Below are 20886 nucleotides of genomic sequence, written 5' to 3'. Positions count from 1 at the left end.
GAGATGGAGTTTCACCACGTTGGCCAGGATGGTCTCGAATTCCTGACCTCACGCAGGTAATCCATCTGCCTCAGACTCCCAAAGTGCTGGATTACAGGTGTGAGCCACTGTGCCAGGTTTTGTTTTTGTTTTGTTTTGTTTTGTTTTGTTTTTTGTTTTGTTTTGTTTTTTTTTTGAGACAATCTCATTCTGTCCACCAGGCCGGAGTGCGGTGGCGTGACCCTGTTGGCTCACTGCAACATCCGCCTCCTGGGTTCAAGCGGTTCTCGTGCCTCACCCTCCCCAGTAGCTGGGATTACAGGCACACACCACCATGCCTGGGTAATTTTTTTGTATTTTTAGTAGAGACAGGATTTCACCATGTTGGCCAGGCTGGTGTTGAACTCCTGACGTCAAGTGATCTGCCCGCCTCAGCCTCCCAAAGTTCTGGGATTACAGGCGTGAGGCACTGGTGTCTCTTCTTATAAGGACACTGATCCTATCAGATCGAGGTCCCATCCTAATGATCTTATTTAACCTTAGTTTTGTCCTACAGACCCTATTTTTTAAGGCAGTAATATTGGGGGTTAGAACTTCAGTATATGAATTTGCGGGGACCTGCTGAAGTCCATAGCACACTCTTGAATGTTTACTTTGCCAAAACAAAATGGGAATAGGTGGAACTGCCAGGCTCCAGAGCAGACCCTTTGGTGTGTGCTGCCTCCTGTGCTGCAGGGGTAATTGTGGCCTTTGTACATGATGAGGCAGAGGCAGGCCCAGCGTGACTCTGAAACATGAACAACTACATCAAAACATTCCCAGTTCCCAGGCCCACAGGGGACATGCTCATTTTGTGAGAGATTATTTTACTACCTTATTTATCTTATTACAAGTGATTGTTAAATAGTTAGTAGGTTGTAGATGGAAACGTTGGTAACAGTGAGCTCATTTGGCCCAAAGGGAAGGATAGCTGCCTCCGCAGTCTGAACACCATCTCACTGGGGTGGGGGGAGGACAGGGAGAAGGGAGGAGAGGGAGTTACCTGAGAGAGTTTTCAGAGGTCCAGGGGCAAGCCTGTTGCTATTGGTGTTTTAGGGTTCATTGACAGTCTGTAAATGGAGGCTTCCTTTACAGTCCCTAGAAGCCTCATGCACGCTCCCTAGTGCACCCCCTGCTTAGCAGCAAATCCTTGAGTTTTTATAAGAAGGAAGACAAGCTTGGTCAGGGTGCAAGGTCTGGAGTCGGGCTGACCTGGGCTCACCTCCCTCCTCTGTCATGCTTCAAACCTGTGAGAACAGGCAGATCACGACCTCTCTGACCTCCAATTCCTCATGTCAAAGTGAAGATAAAACATCCACCTCAGGGACTTGTTGCAGAGATGAAGTGAGTGTCCACTAACTGGTTATGCTGACATTGTAGCTTAATGTAAAGCTCTTGTGTCAGGGATCCAGTGTCTGTCCAACTCATGCTGGATGGCACTGCCAGTTCCTGATACTGTAGATGTCTCTTTTCCTTGTTCTACAGCTTGGCTAATTTTTTCCTATTTTATATATTTATTTTGTGACAGAGTTTTGCTGTTGTTGCCCAGGCTGGAGTACAATGGCATGATCTTGGCTCACTGCAACCTCCACCTCCCGGGTTCAAGTGATTCTCCTGCCTCAGCCTCCTGAGTAGCTGGGATTACAAATGCCTGCCTGGCTTTTTTTTTTTTTTTTTTTTTTTTTTTTTTTGTATTTCTAGTAGAGACGAGGTTTCTCCATGTTGATCAGGTTGGTCTCAAACTCGTGACCTCAGGTGATTCATCTGCCTCAGCCTCCCAAAGTGCTGGGATTACAGGTGTGAGTCACTGTGCCTGGCCCCTATTATATTTTTAATAGCAAAACATTTTTTCCCACGTCAACTCTTATGTGGAACCCCAACCCCTAAAATGGATGCAGGTGGAATTGTGATGGTTGGAGCTGGAGACCCCAGGCAGCCTCCCCTCCACTTCTTGGAGGAGCCCAGGGGCCTGCCAGGGAGCACCATTTGAGAAGCATTCCTCTAGGCTGCCCCGCTTCCTTTCTAGTTCCAAGGTCGTCATTCTCTTATGCCGCAGTGTGACTGTCTTGGTTTCTGCTTTCTCAGTAGCCATCTCATTCTGGTCGTGCTTCCCACAGGTTGGGGTTTGGGGGTGATTTAAATGTTCCCAGGCTCTTCAGTCAGATTTATGGTGCTCTGGTCACTTCTGCAGGTGGCTAATCACCCCAGGTGTGCGTGGACTTTGCTAGTTAATTCCTAGAAGTCCACTTGATTGCCTCAGACTTGGGATGTATCTCTGTAACCCCATGCATGGCCAACCTGAGTAAATGACATTTAACTTTTATTATTCAATGAAGTTATGCATGTAAATAAATCCATAAATCAAGGAAGAAATGCTTTGCAATATTCTGTGTTCTGATTTTGGGTTTGTGGGATGGATTACAGTGAGTATGGAGCAATACACAGAAAAGACAGCATAGAACCTGGATCTCTGTGTCCACGCAGATATTCAAGGGCCACATGTCAGTGAAATGTATTTGGCTTGATTCCCTGTGTTGCTTTTCTGAGTTCTCAACCTCTGAAAGATAAGGTTGATATTCCTTTTAATATAATGCCTTTATTGAGATATAACTTGCATACCACATAATTCACTTAAAGTGTATAATTCAGTGGGTTTTTTTTTTTGTATATTCACATAGTAGTGCAACTATTATCACAATTTTAGGAACATTTCATCACCCCCAAAAAGAACACCACATGCATTAGCAGACACTCCCCATTTCTCCCAACCCTAGGCAACCACAAATCTTTCTGCCTCTGTGGATTCAGCTATTCTGGACATTTCATATACGTGGAGCTGTCCAATATGTATTTTTTGTGTGTGTCTGGCTTTTTTTACTTAGCCTAATGGTTTGTTTGTTTTTTTAGATGGAGTCTCGCTCTGTCGCCCAGGCCAGAGTGCAGTGACACTATCTCAGCTCACTGCAATCTCCACTTCCTGGGTTCAAGTGATTCTCCTACCTCAGCCTCCCGAGTAGCTGGGATTACAGACGTCATGCCACCACACCTGGCTAATTTTTGCGTTTTTAGTAGAGACAGAGTTTCACCATATTGGCCAGGCTGGTCTCGAACTCCTGACCTCAAGTGATCTGCCCGCCTCAGCCTTCCAAAATGTTGGGATTACAGGCATGAGACATGTGTCCAGCCACACTTAGCATAATGTTTTTAAGGTTCATTCATATTGTAGCATGTATCAGTACCTGTTATTTTTTATTGTTGAGTAATATTCCATTGTATGGGTAAACCACATTTTATTTATCAGTCTATGGACATTTGGGTTTCTTTTTGGCAATTATGAATAATGCTGCTATGTATATTTGTGTACAAGTTTTTGTGTGATTTTCATTTTTTTAACATCTCCATCAAGAGAATTAAGAATCTCTATAGCTAGATTTATTGAGTGCCTACTGTGTGCAAGATCCTGTGTTGAGCCCATGCCATATCCTGTAATCTTCACAATAGCTCAAGGCTCTCTCCACTTCCTTAAAAGCAAGGCAACTGAGGTCCCAGAGCTGTGGAGGGCTGCAGCTGGGATTGGAAGGCAGTTGTTTGTGAGACCATAACACGTATCCTTAACACTGCTCCCAGAAGTTGGGCAACTGTTGGTATTACACCACTGCAGTCATCCACACTGAATAAGTCACACTGATTAAATCTGTGTGCTGTGCCACTTCCATACGTTATCTTAGTGAATCCTCACACCAACCCTGTGAGGTTGTCCTACTCTTTCTAATGTTCAGTGAGGAAAAGAGGTTCAGAGAAACTAAGTAGCTCTCTTTGGTGGCATGGCCCATCGGTGTCAGAGCCTGGGGAGCCAGCATTCAGCAGTGTCTGGCAGCTGCTCCTTGAGGCCACAGCCCTCCCTCACAGACCTGGCATCCTTTAACCCTCTCTCACCTCAGGGAGAGTTTCTCATATGTTCAGAATACCATTTCAAAGGACAGCCATTACCCGCCTCACTTTGCACAATGCCTGCTTGCAGACAGGTATCCAAGTATCAGGATGCCTGCACCTGGGGACTTCGCGCAGACAGGACCCCTAGTGGCCTGCTCTGGTATTACAGGGTTCCTGAGGCATGCATCCACATTAGAATTCACTTCTACACCTGGCTGCAAACCAAGACCCTTAAGCTTGGAGAGAACTTGCTCTGGGGGACGGTTCTGAGCAAGGCAGGATGGAGAGGGACTTGGGGTACTGCCTAGAAGAGGAAGATGGCAGCAGGGGGAAGCTGGAGAAGGAGGAGGGTAACAGTAGCGGTGGAGTACCAATTGTCTCCATGTGGTTGCCTGCCCACAGCTGCTATCTTGGACGACCCCATGGAGTGCAGCAGAGGGGAGCGGCTCTCCATCACCCTGGCCAAGAACCGCATCAACCGCGCTCCTGAGAGGCTGGGCAAGGCCAAGGTCGAAGTGGACATCTTTGAGCTTCTCAGAGACAGCGAGTACGAGACTGCAGAAACCAGTACGTAGACTGGGCAGGGCTGCCTCTTCCTCTGCTAGCAGGGGATGGATGAGCAGTGGTGTAAGCTGCACCCATCAGTCACCAGGCCTCTGAGATATCTGATATCGCTATTTCCAGAGGAAGGAGAGGAACTTGAACCAGGAGGTCCTGTGAAGCTCTCAGCCTGGATGAGATTCCCAGGTTTTGTTGCGAATCACGTGTGGAGTAGAATTAAGACAGGATACCCATTCATTCATTCATCCACTCATTCATTGCTTTATATATTGATTCATTCATCTTCTGGACATTTTGTCCACAAGTCCCTGAATGAAATCTCGTGTGTGATAAGAGAGACGGCCAGCCCAAGGGTATCTTAGCCATTACACATCTGACTGCTTACCTTGCTTCCTTATGCTAAGGGCGGTGTTGTGGGAGAAAATGGGACTTGGGATGGAATTTGACCACTCACTCTCTGGGTAACCTCAGATAAGTCACTAAGCCACTTATCCTATCCTATCCAAACCTCAGTTTCTTCATCTTTAAAATAGGAATACTAGGCTCTATTTTGCAAATCTCACAGGTTGTTAGGTTGTTGTGAGGTGGTTTTTTTTTTTTTTTTTTAAGCAGAGTCTTGCTCTGTTGCCCAGGCTGGAATGCAGTTGCGTGATCTCAGCTCACTGCAACCTCTGCCTCCCGTGTTCAAGTGATTCTCATGCCTCAGCCTCCCCAGTAGCTGAGATTACAGGGGTGTGCCACCATGCCCGGCTAATTTTTGTATTTTTAGTAGATACAAGGTTTCGCCATGTTGGCCAGGTTGGTTTTAAACTCCTGACCCCAAGTGATCTGCCTACCTCAGCCTCCCAAAGTGCTGGGATTATAGGCATGAGCCACTGCACCCGGCCTATTGTGAGATTTAAATTATTTTAAATGTAGGAAAATCTGTGAATTGCGATGTTTTACAGGCATACATAGTAGGTCGCTCAAGTCACACATATGGAGTCCCTACTATGCGCTGGGTACTGCTTTTGATTCTCACCTAAGAGTTAAGTGTTATCACTTCCACTTTAGAAAAGAAACTGAGGCTCAAAGCCATTGAATCGTTTGCCAGACCACAATGGCTGAGCTGGTCCTGGACCCTGTGTGCCCAGCGCAGTCCATGATGCCTCCCTACAGTCCTCCGGCCTGTTGTTTGTATTACCCTGACAATTTTACAAGACTAGGCCCGAGTTAGTGGGCTAGTGGCTTGTGGCTAAGCTGGAAATGGAACAGCTCCAGTTCAGAGGGCAGGAGAAGAGCCCCTCAAATCAGAGATAATAGTATCTATTCCCTAAGACTTTGAAGAGTCCCCGTCTCCTCCCTTTCTAACCCGTTTCAACCTTTGACCACACTCAGTGGCAAAAATAAGTAAACAAAACGAAAGAACAACTTGCTCAAATACATCTGTTCTTCCATCTGAGGATCCAGTAATGCTCCAGCCTGGGCTGTTAGGGTTGCAAGAAAATCAGTACATCCACACCGGCCCAAACATCACATGTGGGGTGTTGTGAGATCCAGAAAAGGTAAGAAGCGATGCAGGCAGTGGCTCTGGAGACTCCCCAGCCTTTCTCCCTCTCACAGCTTCCTTCATGCTCCTGTGGTGTTGGATCCAGGCTCTTCCCTCTCTCTTAGTTTGGGTTCCCTGGTTTATTCATCATGTACTTGTCCATAATGACTACCCAGACCTGATTTACTCTCTGTTTATTCATTCAGAAACTTTTATTGAGCATTGACTCTATCTCAGGCATAATTCAGGATATCAGGCATTGGGAACAAAGCAGGAAATAAGATAGATGTGCTCCTGCCCTCAGGCCAGGCTGCCTAATAACTACCCTTGGACAGAGGGTCTGCTCCCAGTCCCTCCTGGTCCTATGACTGAGGGAGGGCCATACCATATAGAACAGGGCCATTGAGGCCAACAGGATCTATAGGCACAGATTCCTCCCCAAGAAGGCATGGAGGAACAAGGGCCAAAATAGTCCCTCATTTATTCATTCAGTCAATAAGTGTTTAGTGAGTGCCTGTTATATTTTATTCTAGGCCATGAGGATTCAGCAGGGAGCAGACAAGAATCCTAGTTGTCATGGGGTTAATTTCCAGTATAATGGAAGGAACATTCAGATTTCCCAGTATCTTGCAAATGAAATCAGAAATGCTAGCAACAACTCCTTGTGAACCCCCAGTCCATTCCACAGTGTTTCCTTATCCAGTGGGGCAGGTCTCAGACAAGGGTCCAGATTTCGAAATAGTTTAGTAGTCCATACTTTGAAAAGCCAGCCCCTCTCTTCTCAGTTCTTCAGGGCTTCTCTGGCAGAAATGAGGGAGCCAAGATTTGCCCGTCATGTATGGCATCGTTAGCAGATGTAAATTTCCTCTTTTAATGACCCATGCAGCCTGACTTAATAAAGTCAATATATGTAAAACATTGAGCCAGATGAATCAGGGGAATAAAGGAAACAGATATCTTTATTCCACCTTATAGAACTTTGGGCATCTTTTTAATGGGCTTCTTTTAGGCACCAGGTATTTTCTTAGCAAGTGGCCCTCAGTTCAGTTTTTACATCTCAGTGTGTTTGAGGTACGATTAGCATTTGTTAGGAAAGGGGACTTCTGGATCTTCCCACTCCAAAGGCTTTTCACCTGAAGCCAGAGTGCTCCTCCACAGTGGGTTTTAAACACTACCCAGGTAAGGTTCATTGAAAGGTTCCAGCCCAGTTCTTTCCCTCCCAAAGTAAGAGGGCAGGTGGGTTGTGGCTTAAGCACCTACCACCTGTTGGCTATTGCAGGGTGGGGTAGCGACAGTATTTGGGGAAGGAATGGAGGAGGGAGACAGGATCTCTGGGTGGAGGAGACCCCACAGCTCTGTGATCCCTACTTTGGCGAGGCTGTGTGGTATAAAAATTCAGAGCATGGGTTTTAGAGCCAGACTGACCAGCATTAAATCCTGAGTCTCCCGTGTATTAGCTGTGTGATGTAGACAGGCTGTTTAGCCATTTTGTGCCTCTGTTTCCTCATTCATAAAATGGGAGCAATGGTAGCATCACCTCATAGGGTCACTGGGAACAGTGTAGGAGAAACGCTAGGCACCGCATGTAGCAGGCCTTCAGGAAGTGGCAGCTGTGGCTTTTGTTGTTGGCTTTATTCTCTCACCCCACATTTGAACAGGCTTCCTCCCAAGTAATTACCAGCCTCCCCCTCTGTCTTGTTTCAAAGTTCAGCCCTGCTTATGTGGCAGCACTGTCTCCAGGGCTGTTCTCGAGTGGCCTGCCTAATGTCAGCATCCATCGTAATTGGATATTCCCCTTCTTCTTCCAGTTTTCTGGGCTTGATGCATCTGATAGCGCTGAGCCTTTTAAAAGTTGTGGTGAGCCACCTCAAGCCAGCTGCTGCCCAATGCCAAAGGCCGTGGTTTGCCCTGGGCTAGTGGCCCAGGGCTAATTAGCATCATTAATTTAAAAAAATGCAAGTGGCTCTGAGGCCCTGGACAATTGCCCTAACCCTACACCTGTCACCCTGTGGCCAGGGACTCTGCTTCAGGGGGATGAAAGAGACCCTAGTGATGATGTCTTTGATTGTGGAAAGCAGAGGTTCTGATTGAAGCTGGGGCTGTAGCACTCCAACAGGGCACAGTTGTGCCTTACTTTGAGTAACAGGGATTTCAGAAAGCTCCGTCCACATCACACTTAATGAATCCTATTCAGGGTGGGAGAGTCAGTTGAGGGAAGCAATGGTTATTTCAAGAATCAAAGATTATGAAGTGTAAAGAAGCTAACGATGCTGGAAGCCAGAGGTCAGCCCCCTCGTCTGATGGTTGAAAGCGAGGCTCTGAGATGGAAAGTATCACACGGGGCATTAATTAATAGCCAGCCTGGAAACTGGAAAGATGTGAGGAGAAAATCACCCCCTGTTCTCTTGGGTTCAAATAGACAGATTTTCATATAATGGGTTTATTTAAAGTGAGGGTCACTTGTAAAGCTTTCTCCAGCCTGCATCTGACATCCCCCACCTCTGCCCTTCCACCATTATTGCCTCAGGCTCTTGGTGTTTGACTTTCCAACTCCTTCCACACAGCCCACAGATCTAAAATAACAGAGATGGACAAGACCTATTAGGTCAGCTCCTGTCCCACCTGGCCCTTCCTTCTTTCCCTTCCGTGTCTTATCTGAACCTCAGCCTTTGTTCTGCAGGGAGCTACCACAAGCTACCTCCTCTGTTCCTAGAGATCAGTGTTTCTCCTGCGGCTAATGAATTAGAGCTTAACTAAGCGCCACCCTTTACCATTCAAACAACCTGAGGCTCCGTCCCTGCTGCTGCTGGAGCCAGTTTGAGGTTTAATTTCCTGCAGACCCAGAAGCAGGAGCTTGCCTGTCAACCCCTCCCCTGTGCCTCAGTTTGTGAGGCCAAGCATGCTATCAGCTGTCCGCACAGTTTCCCCTTGAAACTAGAGGCGCCCTGGTTATCCCAGCCTCTTGTGGCTCCAGTGCCTGGTGCATAGTGTTCTGGCTCCACATGGCTGCACCTCCTGCATAAGCTTCCAAGCTTCTCACAGTCTCCACGAGCATGACCTCTGGTGATTCAGAGCTGCCTCTAAGAAGTGAGGGCTAGCATCCCTCCTTCAGTTCAACAGAATCAATTGAAGTCGGCTTAAGGAAAAAAAAGTAAGAAGCCAGAAGAGAAAGGCATACAAATAGTGATGAGTCATTCAGCAAACATTCCTTACTCCCCTTCTCGGAGCCACTCATATCATAGGCATGAGGTGGGCTCAGTCATGCATTGAATTGCTGTACTTAGAAATCATCTGGTCCAACCCCTTCATTTTACAGATGGGGAAACTGAGGTTCAAGATCTTCTCCAGGAAGAAGTTCAGATGTACACATCTGCAAAATGACACCATCTTAGGTGGCTCTCCAGAGAACGTGCCAATGAGTGGCACAGACAGGGGAGCAGGAGGTCAGAACCAGGAGACAGGCGGAGCAGGCTGTGGGGTCAGGTGAGGCCCCTGGCCAGACCTTGGAATTTTGATTGATGAAGAGAGAGAAGAAGGCATCTGGGTAGATGGCATAATAGCATGAGCAAAGGCTTAAGGAAGGAAGAAAATGGGATACACTGGGATGCAGTGACAGACAGTATGGCTGAAACAGTGTACGTGGGGGCAGAGGAGAGAGCCTGGCTTCAGTGTAGAGCCAATTCTGGAGTTCAATGCACCAGGATTCTAATCCTGGCTCTGCCAGCACCCTGGGCTTCTCTCCTATGCCTGACAGCCCTCCTCTGTAAAATGGGAATAAGAAGAGTTCTCACTTCATGAGGCTGTTGGGAAGATTAAATGAGATGGTGCTTAAATGTTACTTAGTAGTAGTAGAATTCATATAGTGACTCCTCCCTCTCAGGGTTGTTGTAGGGATTCAGGTGGCATGTGTGCCTGGCACTTGGAAAGCCCCAGTAAATGGTATTGCTGCTTGCACGGTGTCTTGGGACCAGGTGAAGGCTTTGCGTCATACGCTGTTGGTGAGGAGAGGTGATGGCCGTCTGGAGTTTTTGGACACCAGGGGGCCCGTCATGGGGCGTGGCACTCCCGCCGTCACACACTTTCTTCCTTGGCTCGAGGGCCAGCAAGGCCAATCCATTTAGTCCCCTGTCTACTCCCAGAGAGTTCAGAATGGAATGCGTTCCTGACAGCTTTGGCACAAGAGAGGAGATGGTTCTTTGGAAGTGATGAGGCAATTGTTTGCCTTGCCCTGGGATGGCCAGGGCTTCACGTGTACTCTGTGCAGTATAAACAGGCTCAGAGGGAGACTGCACCCTCTGCTCCATTCAGGCTGCAGCATCGGGAAGTGCTTCCATGTGAAGGACTCTGAGTTCTCCCAGCCCTCCGCTGTGCACATCTCTGTGAGCCCCGTGGGGCCAGGGTTGTTTGCCATCTGGGCCCAGAGAGCACTGAGCAGCTCCTCACTGTCAGGCAGGACGACCTGGCCCCCTGGGTCCATCCAGGAAGCTGCTCCTTTCCTCCAGGGGGCTGCAGTCAGTGGCACTTACCATTAGCCCCTCTGAACCATCTGCGACACAGCCGCACCCTCCCCTCCCTGAACTGCTCTGTCCGGAGGAGGGAGCCTGTGAAGACGCAGGAAAGGGGAAAGGGGTAAGTTCCATGACGCCCCTCACACCACCACCCCCATCCAGCCTGGGCTTCTAAGGGGTCTCCAATCCATGCCAGTGCTGACATTTTGAGAGGAAGAAGTCCCTCCATGGGGCCACCACACCTCATTATGGCCTTTTATTCCAGCAGCTGAGCCTTCCAACTCCTCCACTGCCTGGGAGGAATAGGTAAACGCATCTCCCTCCCTTCCTGTGCCTCCTGCAAACTGCTCAGATGGCCTAGGCCTGCAGGATCAGCGTACAGGGGTTCCAGAGCTGAGGCCCTTTATAAATGATTTCCATCTCTACTGAGCAGGGCACGCTTCATAGGGAACAAAAGACCAATTCCTAGATCCCAGGAAATCCCCAGGCCATAGCCGCTGGTAAGACCATAATTCAGTTCCACTGGACTCATTTGGGGTCATTTCAGTTCACTTGAGCAAACATCTAATGAGCAATTTCTTTTTGCCAGGGCTGAATAGACATGACCCCTGATCTCAAGGCCGTTTATGATCCAGTGAGGGAGATGGACACATTGACACACGTGTATGAGGAGCTCAGAATGGCAGGCACAGGCCCACAAACCCTTGAGGCCTGATGTGTGTAGAATCCAGATTGAGACACTGGGAAGGTTGAGGGACTGGGCGTGGTTGCTCATGCCTGTAAATCCCATCACCTTGAGAGGCTGAAGTGGGAGGATTGCTTGAGGCCAGGAGTTCAAGTCCAGCCTGGGCAATGTAGTGGGGCTCCATCTCTACAAAAAATAAAAAATTAGCCAAGAATGGTGGCATGCACCTGTAGTCCCAGCTACTCGGGAGGCTGAGGCAGGAGGATTGCTTGAGCCCAGGGGTTCAAGGCTGCAGTGAGCTATGATTGCTTCACTGCACTCCAGCCTGGGTGACAAAGTGAGACACTGTCTCAAAACAAACAAAAGAACGGTTGTGTGGTGCATGTACCATATGTAAAGTTGAATCTCCAGTAATCCCATACTCAAACAAATGCATGCTTATATTCAAATACTCACGCATTGTAAATAGCTTTACATCTGTCTGTTGAGATGAGATTTTGCCAACAACTGAGTTTGATGAAAAACATCAAGTTTCAGAGCCTTTTGGACTTTGGAATTGGGAATAAGGAATTGTGGGCTTCTGTAAGAATTTATTTTCAGGAGAAACTTTCCTCTGTTGGGAACCAACATCACCAGGCTGCTTGGGACAGAAGCTGGCCAGGAATTCAGAGAGCAAGGAAGCTGCACTGTCTCCTAAAGGCAGCTGACTCAGAGCCACAGTGTGCTGTGAATATAGGGAGGGAGAGATGCCTTCTGGCCCAGGAGCAAGATCTGAGCTGGATGCTGAAGTATGAGTAGGAGTTTGCTAGGCAGAAGGGCAAGAGAAGCCTAGACCATGGTAGTCTGGAGATGCTAATGAATCCCTTCTCAGATAAATGTTTTTAAATGAATAAAAACCTTTTTATTAATAAAAAAGGATAGAAAATAAATAACAAAAATCCAATAAAATGGATAGGGTGACTGTGGAAACCAGCTATATGGAAATGCAGTTATATTTTAATAGTGGTATACTAATATATATGCTTCTTCACTAATGTATTAAATAGCATCGAGCCTAATTACTACCGTAATCTTGAAGTAATAATGAATATAACTGGTATTTCAAGATATCCTTAGCACTGTAGTGTGATAGGAAAACTGGGGTGATTTCTGTGGGAAACAAAGTCATAGGTGCTATTAACACACTGTGGTTTGTTGCCTACATTCGAAATGGAAAGAAATGCTACATTTCACTTAGGGGTTAGAGAAAAGAATGATGTAATTCCCCCCGCAAGCGTTCACAGACCCCTGACTTCTACCCACAGACCCCAGGCTACAGGTTAAGAACCCCTGATCTAGAGATAGCCATTTGGGAACAGGATCAGGCAGGAAAATATGTACAGAGTATGTTCTAGGTGAACTGGCATGCAGCGGGAGATGGCATGGTGGGAGAAGGGGCTGCAAAGATAGGACTTAAGGAGACCAGAGTCACTCGAATTTTACTTGCTCATCAGAAGAATGTTTTTATTATAGCATTGTATTTTTTATAATATGTTATAAAAAGGAATACATGCTCATTATAGAAAGTAGTGAAATGAAAAAAAGGGAAGACAATAACTCAGTGTTCCAATGGCCAAGGCAATCTACAAACATCCCAGTTAATTGCCATTTGCTGGGGAAGGCTGTGTGATGCAGTGGTTAAGGGGCTGGTCTTTGGGGAAATGGGTGGGGCTGTTGAATCTTGACTCTGCTCTTTAATTTCTCTGTCTTGTTTTTGTATCTGTAAAATGAGAATGACAGTAGTAGTACCTATTTCATCAGTTTGTTTTGGGAATTAAATAAGTCAGTTCCCGAAAGAGTGCTTCGAACGGGCCATAATTAACACTTAGTAAATGTTGTATTTAATAACATCTTCTCATAATCATTCCTCAGTGTATAAGTATTCTCTGTATTTGATTAGTTGTAGCCTTCATATAGATATACATATAATTTTATATCCTCTTCTGGCTCTTAGTATTATTACATAAATATTTTTAATACTATTATAAACTGTTCATAAGTATTTTAAATGCCTAAATAATATTCCATTTGGGCATACAACCCACATTTTATATAGCTATTCCCTTATGATTATACATTTAGTTTATTTCCAGTTTTCCATGGAAGGTGTTGAGTGGGCCTCAGTGTGGTTCAGCAACTGTTTATTGGCCACGTAACTCTGAGTCAGGGCTTGTTCTAAGTGTGGAGGACACAGACGTAAATAAGACCGGTTCTCTGCCTTGGGGGAGCACTCCGATCTACGTTTTAGGACTATAATTTGCCCCACCGTTTAAAAAATGGATTGGAAATGAAGAATCCTGGAGACAAAGAGATCCCTTAGAAGGGCAGGTTATAAAGAGGGGTTGATCTGGAACCATGGCAGTAGACGGAGGAAGGAAGGACTGGCAGAGAGTGAGCAGGTCAGATGGTCAGAACCTGGCCCCTGACGGGTAAAGCAGGAGAACAGCTTTAGTGAGGGAAGGCAAGAAAGAGGCCAGGATGACTGTGGCTTTGAGCTTGAGGAGATAAGAGGAGTAAAGTAGAGTGGGTAAGAGCACTGGCTTTGGTGCCAGGTCGATCTCCAAGTTCAAGCCCAGTTCGACCTTATATTACTGGTGTGATCTTAAACAAGTTACTTAAACTTTCTAGGCCTCAGTTTCCCCAGCTGTAAAGTGGAGATAAAAATGAATTTTCCTCATAGAAGTATGGAGATCCAATCAGATTGTGAAAAATATATAACAAATCTGATATGGTGGGGATAATAATAAAAGGGTCATGTAGCATGTCAGGTACCATTCTGAATGTTAAGTACTAATTCACTTTAATTTTCACAGGAACCTTATGACAGAGGTGTTATTAGTATCTTATAGGTGAGAAAACAGGCCCAGAGGTTTGATAATTTGCTCAAGGTCTTGAAACTAGTAAGTGACAGAGACTCAAACCCAGACAGCCATGCATCAGACTCCAAGCTCTTACAGAACTGAGTGCGAGAGGCCAGAGGGAAGGCCCTGTGGCAATGTCCAGCAGGTGGCTGGAACTTGACTTTGTGACCCAGCACATAGGTGAGAGTGCAGGGTCATCTGGACAGAGACAAGGGTGGAGGCCATAGGCAATGGTAAAATGGCTCAGAAAGAGTGAGTCATGGGTAAAGCCTGAATTTGGTGGGTGGGAGAAGGAAGAGGAGTCAGCAATGAGTGAAAGACTGACCAGAGAACTGGAGGAGAAGCCAGATTGGACGGTGTTAGGAAATTCTAAAGAACAATGCAATCAGAACAACAAGTGCTACAGAAAGAGAACAGGATGAGGAGGGATAACAGGTCATGGTGACCTTGGAGAAAGTGGATTCAGTAGACGAGGTGGGCGGGGGGACCTCCACTGTAAGAGGCTGAGAAGTGCTGGGTGTAGGAGTGGCTGGCTGCAAGGAGCAGTGCAGACAAAGTAAGTGGCTATGAGAGAGGAGCATGAACCCTGGATGCGGGTCAGGAGACTTGAATCCAGATGCCAACTCTGGCCTTGATTAGGTGTGTGACCAGAGTGGAGGCACTTCACGTCTCTGGGTTGCTGTGTCCTTACCAGTAAAATCAGGAGATAAGACCCCACTCCCCCAAGGCAGTTGTAGGATCTGATGGGATGATGAACTTAAAGCACCTAGTGGGCTGTAAGAGTTAAGTTGGTTGAGGTCACATGAGATAACCCCCATGGAAATAGCTTGGACTTTGAAGAGGCTCTTCAGAGATGAAGCCTGATCATCACTACTTCGGCCAGACACTTAGTACTGATGAGTCCTCCAGTCAGCTGAGATTTTGGGATGTTGTGGGATGCCTGCCCAAGCCATAGGCTAAGAGAAGACTCCGAGATCTATAGTTCATATGGTAGATTGCAATGCTGGGATTTGAACCCTGGTGTTCTGCCTTGCTGCCTGTACCCCATTCAGGTGATCAGCTGGCTGCATTGGACTCTAACCCAGAAGAAAGAGCGTCCACATGGCAGGTGTGGCTTTGCAGCTGGCTCAATAAGAAACCTTGTACTAGTCCCTTAACCTCAATTGCTAGTTCAGGGAAATTGCTCTGTCTGACTCCTAATACAAGTATGAAGAAAATACGTATGGAGTTAAGCCTTGAGTTTTGCAGACAAGGATGCAGGGGAGAACCTCAATTGCGTTTTCTGAGGGGCAGCCCCTTGGCTCTGACACCACAGTGTGTGCACTGAGAATTCTCTCCTGTCCTCTCTCTCTGTGTTTCCCTCTTTCTCCCATCCTTCCTTTCTCAGTCTCTAGCATTTTAAAATCTTAGATTCTCTCCCCCTCTTCTGATTACACATCCCATTCCTTCACACATTCACTCAGCAAATCTGAGTTGGGCTCCTAGTCTCTAGAATACATTGTGCCGGACGCCGAAGAGATGAGAAGTGGGGATTGGGAGATAAATGTGGCTCAGTTCCTGTCTTTAAGAGGTTTGAAATCTAGTGAGAGGAGAGCGCTAAACAACAAACCCAAATAGATACAGTGTCTTCGACTAGAGGCATGAACCCCAGGCCTTCGGAGCCCAAGGCAGTGTTAATTCCATCTAAAGGAGCCCAGTGGTGGGGCGCGGTGGCTCATGCCTATAATCTCAGCACTTTGGGAGGCCAGGGCTGGTGGATCACTTGAGGTCAGGAGTTCAAGACCAGCCTGGCCAACATGGTGAAACCCCGTCGCTACTAAAAATACAAAAATTAGCCAGGTGTGGTGGTGGGTGCCTGTAATCCCAGTTCCTCCTGAGGCAGGAGAATTGCTTGAACCTGGGAGGCGGAGGTTGCAGTGAGCTGAGATCACACCACTGCACTCCAGCCTGGGTGACAGAGTGCGACTCCATCTCAATAAACAAATACATAAATAAATGAGCCCAGGAAGGTCTAAGGAGAAGGCGGTGTCGGAACTGATCCTGGACAGGTGAGCGAGTGTTCAGTCCAGGAGGGAAAGGCCAGATGCCAGGCATGCTGGTCGGTCAGGACGGGACCTGCTCTGCCTGGGGGAGGGAACGTGCCAGGCTTCAAGACGAAGTGAACGACAGGGCCATTGACAGATGAGACTCCTTTCTGCCTCTCGCTCTCTCCCTGCCTCCCATTATCTTTCCTCTTTTCTTGCCTCCGCTCCCTTTGACTTTAGCCGCACCTGCTCTCTTCCTGTCTGCGCCATCCTCGCCCTCCTTCGTACCCCCGCCTGCCTGCCTGCCTTCCTCCTCCCAGACTCTCTTTATATTTGGGGGGACTAATGCAGCAGCTGTGCTGGGGCTCCCCCTACCCCCCTGCAGGCCAGGCCGGGCCGTGGGATGGAATCTGCAGGTTTGCTCCATTAGCCTCTGTCCTTCAGTGACAGTCCAGACAATTTATACACCCTGTTGGCTGTGGCCGTATGTTGTCATAACCTGGGTCATTTCCTCATTTAATGCTCCCCATAAACTCCAATAAAATGGTCCTGGAGCCCAGTCATCCAGGGGAGGAGGAGAGACTCTGGGTTTGGAGGGGTTGGAGCAGGGGTCTGGGGAGCGGGTGTGCAGAAGGTCAGGGGGCACTGGGTGAAGAGGAGAGGACCGTGGCCCAAGCCCGACCTGATGAGTGCTTTGCTTCTTTCCCTGTCCCTGCCACTGGCTGCAGTGTGTCAGATCCTCCCCAAGGGGGTGGTCGCTGTCCTTGGGCCATCTTCCAGCCCAGCCTCCAGCTCCATCATCAGCAACATCTGTGGAGAGAAGGAGGTGAGTGTGAGGTGGGGCTGGGGAATATCTGTGTGCTGGAGCCTGTGCCCAGGGTCCAAAGATACGGTTGATTCTTAAGGGCTGGAAGAGCCTGTCAAGGCTGGGTTGGTGTCATTAATAACAACAACATAAATACAAATACAGAAGCAGTGGGCTTGCCCTGCTCCAGGATGTTTGCATGGAGGGGTCTCGGAGGAGGTGTTTGACAGCAGGAATTTTAAGCGGAGCTCCTCCCTGTCTTAGGGTCCCAAGGCGGTGCCCCCAGCAGCCTTTTGGTGGTGGAGGGTAGAGGGAGAGGCTGGAGAGGGTGGTGGGCATGGCAGGCCAAGCGGGCAGACGTTTGAGCATCCACTCTCCTGGCCACGTGAGCAGCTCCCTTGTTATCTGTTTACATATCGGGATTCTGGGGAAGAATGCCTTTGGAGAAGGCATTGCTACATTTTATTGCTAAAATAAAGTTTGAAAGCCTCTGTCATATAAGTTATCTAGAAAGAGATTTTATCTTGCTTTCTTCCTCATTCACCAATTCCAGTGTTTGCTTCTTCAAGCAGCACATTCTTCCTCAGGTGTGACTCGAACTGGAGGCTCTCCAGTTACAAAGTGTTGAGTCCATTTTCTCTAGTTCTGTTTCCATGGGAGAAAAAAATGGTAGGGGACAAGTTTCAGAGTGACTGCCCCCCCCCCATTCTGTCCGCTCTCCCCCTCCTTTTTCCCCAGAGAAGACAAACTCGGAAATTCAGAGATTCTGTCTAGTGCTGTCATCTTTCCTGGTCCTTCCTGAATCCATCAATCCTTCCCCTTCAGATCCTCGGGAGACAGTGAGAAGGTGGCCCCTTAGCCCCTGTCTGCCCCAAGGGCCTTCCTGCCAGGTCCTTAGGGGGCAGATGGAGCTTGGTGGTCAGGCATAAGGTCAGGAGCTGGGTGGGGGCGGGGGCAGGGACATGGGAAGAAGGCTCAGTCTCGCTTCTGCCCTAGAGGCCTGGAGACTCAGCCTTCCAGAAGCTCTAATCTCAGGAGGACCCAGTTCTTAGAAACAGGAGGAGCACTTGCTGCAAGAGGGACTGGATGCCTCCTCAGTGAGCCGCCCCTGCCAGGGCAGGAGCAACAGACAGGCCTCTGCCCACCCCACGCCTGCTGGGAGTCTACCCTTCTGATGCCACCACTATCTCTTATGATCCAGGGCTCAGTGAGTCCCTGAGGCCTTGGGCAGAAGAATATTTATCTTCCCGGTTTTATGAGCCCACTCTCAGAATTTTGTGCACGTTTAAGTGCCGCAATCCTAGTCCTGGCCACATTGGTCCTGTTCCTCCAGTAGCTGGGCCTCTCTCTGTAGGCTGTGCCCCTGAGCCTTCTTACATGGGCTGGGGCTGACAAGTCCCCATCCTCCTCCCCATCACATATCCTCAAATACAACTCTGAGGCCAGCCCAGGCCACAAAGGAGCTCTGTCCTACTAGGTCCCTCCCAGCCTCTCCCAGGCCGTGGCCCAGGGAGTTAGACCTCACGTGTAATTTATGTCTTTCTTGCAGCACTCTGAGAAACAGCTCAAATCTATGGCAGGTCATTATTCTAGCAGTGGCTCTGATCTTCACCAAGTGGGGCTGCCAAGACTTCAGCTCCCCATCTTCTCTCTTCTGCATCCTCTTTTTCTTTCCTCCTCTCTCCCTCCTCCCCCACCACACAGTCTTTGCTGTGCATCACATCCTCCCCCAAGCCCCACTCCAATATGGCCTCCTTTTGGGGTTCAGTGGCTATTTAATGTCAGCCAACATATCCCTTAACCCTGTCTGGCATTTCAGGCCAGAGGCCAAGCCCCTGATCTGCAGCCAGCAACTCTGCCCCTGTGCCAGACCAGCCAGCCAGACTGCACTGCCCTGGGAGCGGCCAGACGCTTACCAGCCTTTGTCTGGTTATGCTTCTTCTAGAGCAACCTTTCCTCTCTGCTCAGATTATGCATTTATTTTAATGTTTTATGAGGCTGAACTGCCTTATGCTGATTCTCCCCTGCTCCAGGGAAAAGCAATGGAGTTCTCACCCAGGAGTCCATTCCTTTAAATGCTGCTGACATCTCTGCAGCCCTCGTGGCTGGCTGCCTTCTGCCTTGCTGCTCCCCTCTCCATTCTGCTCACCTCTTCTTGTCTCCTACATACCTCCGTGATGGCTTCCTGGGATACATTTGCAATTGTACATTGAGTATAGATCGATCTTGTCCTAGAGAGGGAACCGTAGGACCAGGATTGGGCTGGGCCATCCCTGCCTGGACCCAGCAGAGCCCAGCAGGCTTCAAGTAGACTGTGCTGAAGGCTCCCCATCAGCTCCCCTTCCTCAACCCTCACCCCCTGCACACACCACTCCAAGAGCTTTGCGGGAGCTCATACGTTTGGGGAGGAAGGAGAAAGAGCCTTGCCCAAGCACTTATTATACATTAGGTATTGAGCTATTATATACCCTATACACGGGTTCACATTTTATCCTCCCAGAGCTCTAAGAAGCACCTGTGGTTATCTCCATTTTAATGATGTTTAGACAAGTTAAGAGGTTTACCTGAAAATCACACAGCAGAATCTGGATGCAAACCCAAGTCTGTAGACTCCAAAACCCATTTGTTCTTCACCTTCCTGAGTCCTTCCCATCCATCTCTAGGATCTGTGGATTCACGGTATCTCAAAGGGCTCCACAGTACTAGGGGATGCTAATGGGTTGTGCTCTATTGGGTTAGCTGCTAATGGAATGTGGTAGGCCAGAGGGTTACACAGGGACGACCTTGGTCAGAGGTACTCAAACATTCATACCAGCCAGCCAGGCTACCCTGCCCCTGTCTGGCCTTCCCCTCTATCTTGCCCATTTGTGACCTTTTCCTTTCAAGGTCTGTTTATTATTTACTTTAGACAGAGTGGATGGGATACAAAATACAAGCAGGAAGAAAGATTCTTATGACACAGATCGATTTCACTCTTTAGAATTGCCTTTCATAACTCACCAGACTCTTCCCCCATTCTGCATTTTTCAGTTTCTGCTGGAAAATATTGGTTGCCATCTCCCTATGGTTCAAAGGCTAATCCTAGTTGAATTCAGAAGTTTTCTCCCTAGTTTCTGCTAAATCTTTATCCTCTTCCCACCTCAGTCTCAGAGGAGCTCTGGTCTCCAGCTGACTTCTCCCAGAAATTTAAAAGGATAAAGTAGAATCCTACAGAGACCATCCCAACATCTTCGCAGACTCTTGGCAGGATAAGTTCTGGACCAGGGCAGGCAGAGACAATTCTTCAGTCATTTCTGAATAATCCATTCTGGAAGCCAATCTACTCACCACCAGGAAGTTCTTCCGGCTGTCTACTATCGATCTTCCTTGCTTTAACATCTATACACACTGATATTCAGCTTCAGCTCGCTCAGCTCTGGACACCAGGGGTGAGGGTGGAAGAAGGTGGATGGCAGATTATTACATTGTAACTTTCCTGTTACCTACCAAATGGCCTAAGCCGCCAATAAAGCAGCCATCACAGCCTCTTAAGATCTTTTCCTGGGAGAAGAGCGGCAGAAGGCAGGACAGTGGGTCCTGGAAATGTCAGTAATAGATGCAGAGGAAAGCTGACACTGTCCTAATGAAGCCAAACCAGGTATTTATTTACCTGGCTGTGTTCAGAGCTTCTCCAGATGGTTTCTCCACCTACAGGGCTTCCTTCCTTTGTGTGCGCGTGTGTGTCTGTGCGGGAGCCTATCACCGCCCCACTTCCTCTCCCTGGGCATTCCCCACTGAAGTTTGTTGGGAGCTGGTTACTCTACACCTGTTGGCTGGGCTGGGCTGATGGGACTCTTCTCTTAGTCCCAGGGTAGTGATTTTTCTCTTTCTGCCATCTCTGCTCTGATGTATTAACTACAAATAAAATATTCTAAGGATTATGCT

At 48.0% G+C, this 20886-nt stretch overlaps 1 protein-coding gene and 1 long non-coding RNA gene across 5 annotated transcripts in view; one reads left to right on the top strand and one right to left on the bottom strand.

The window, feature by feature from the left end:
• GRIK4 (glutamate ionotropic receptor kainate type subunit 4) overlaps positions 1-20886 on the top strand; it is a 331583-nt gene that overhangs the window by 141009 nt on the left and 169688 nt on the right. For all 4 annotated transcript variants that reach the window (XM_012495813.2, XM_030829318.1, XM_030829316.1 and 1 more), the window contains 2 exons: positions 4354-4518; positions 16886-16983. In XM_012495813.2, coding sequence (XP_012351267.1) covers positions 4354-4518; positions 16886-16983 — 263 coding nt within the window. The remainder of the gene's footprint in view (positions 1-4353; positions 4519-16885; positions 16984-20886) is intronic.
• LOC115838597 lies at positions 12834-20663 on the bottom strand. Its single transcript, XR_004033629.1, has 3 exons — positions 20449-20663; positions 16840-16967; positions 12834-12992 (listed from the first exon to the last, which is right to left on the bottom strand). It is a non-coding gene; the product is annotated as an uncharacterized LOC115838597 (long non-coding RNA).

This window comes from Nomascus leucogenys, chromosome 15 (assembly GCF_006542625.1).
Source record: "Nomascus leucogenys isolate Asia chromosome 15, Asia_NLE_v1, whole genome shotgun sequence".
In the NCBI taxonomy this organism is placed as follows: domain Eukaryota; kingdom Metazoa; phylum Chordata; class Mammalia; order Primates; family Hylobatidae; genus Nomascus; species Nomascus leucogenys.
This window is presented reverse-complemented; position numbering and strand designations above follow the sequence as displayed.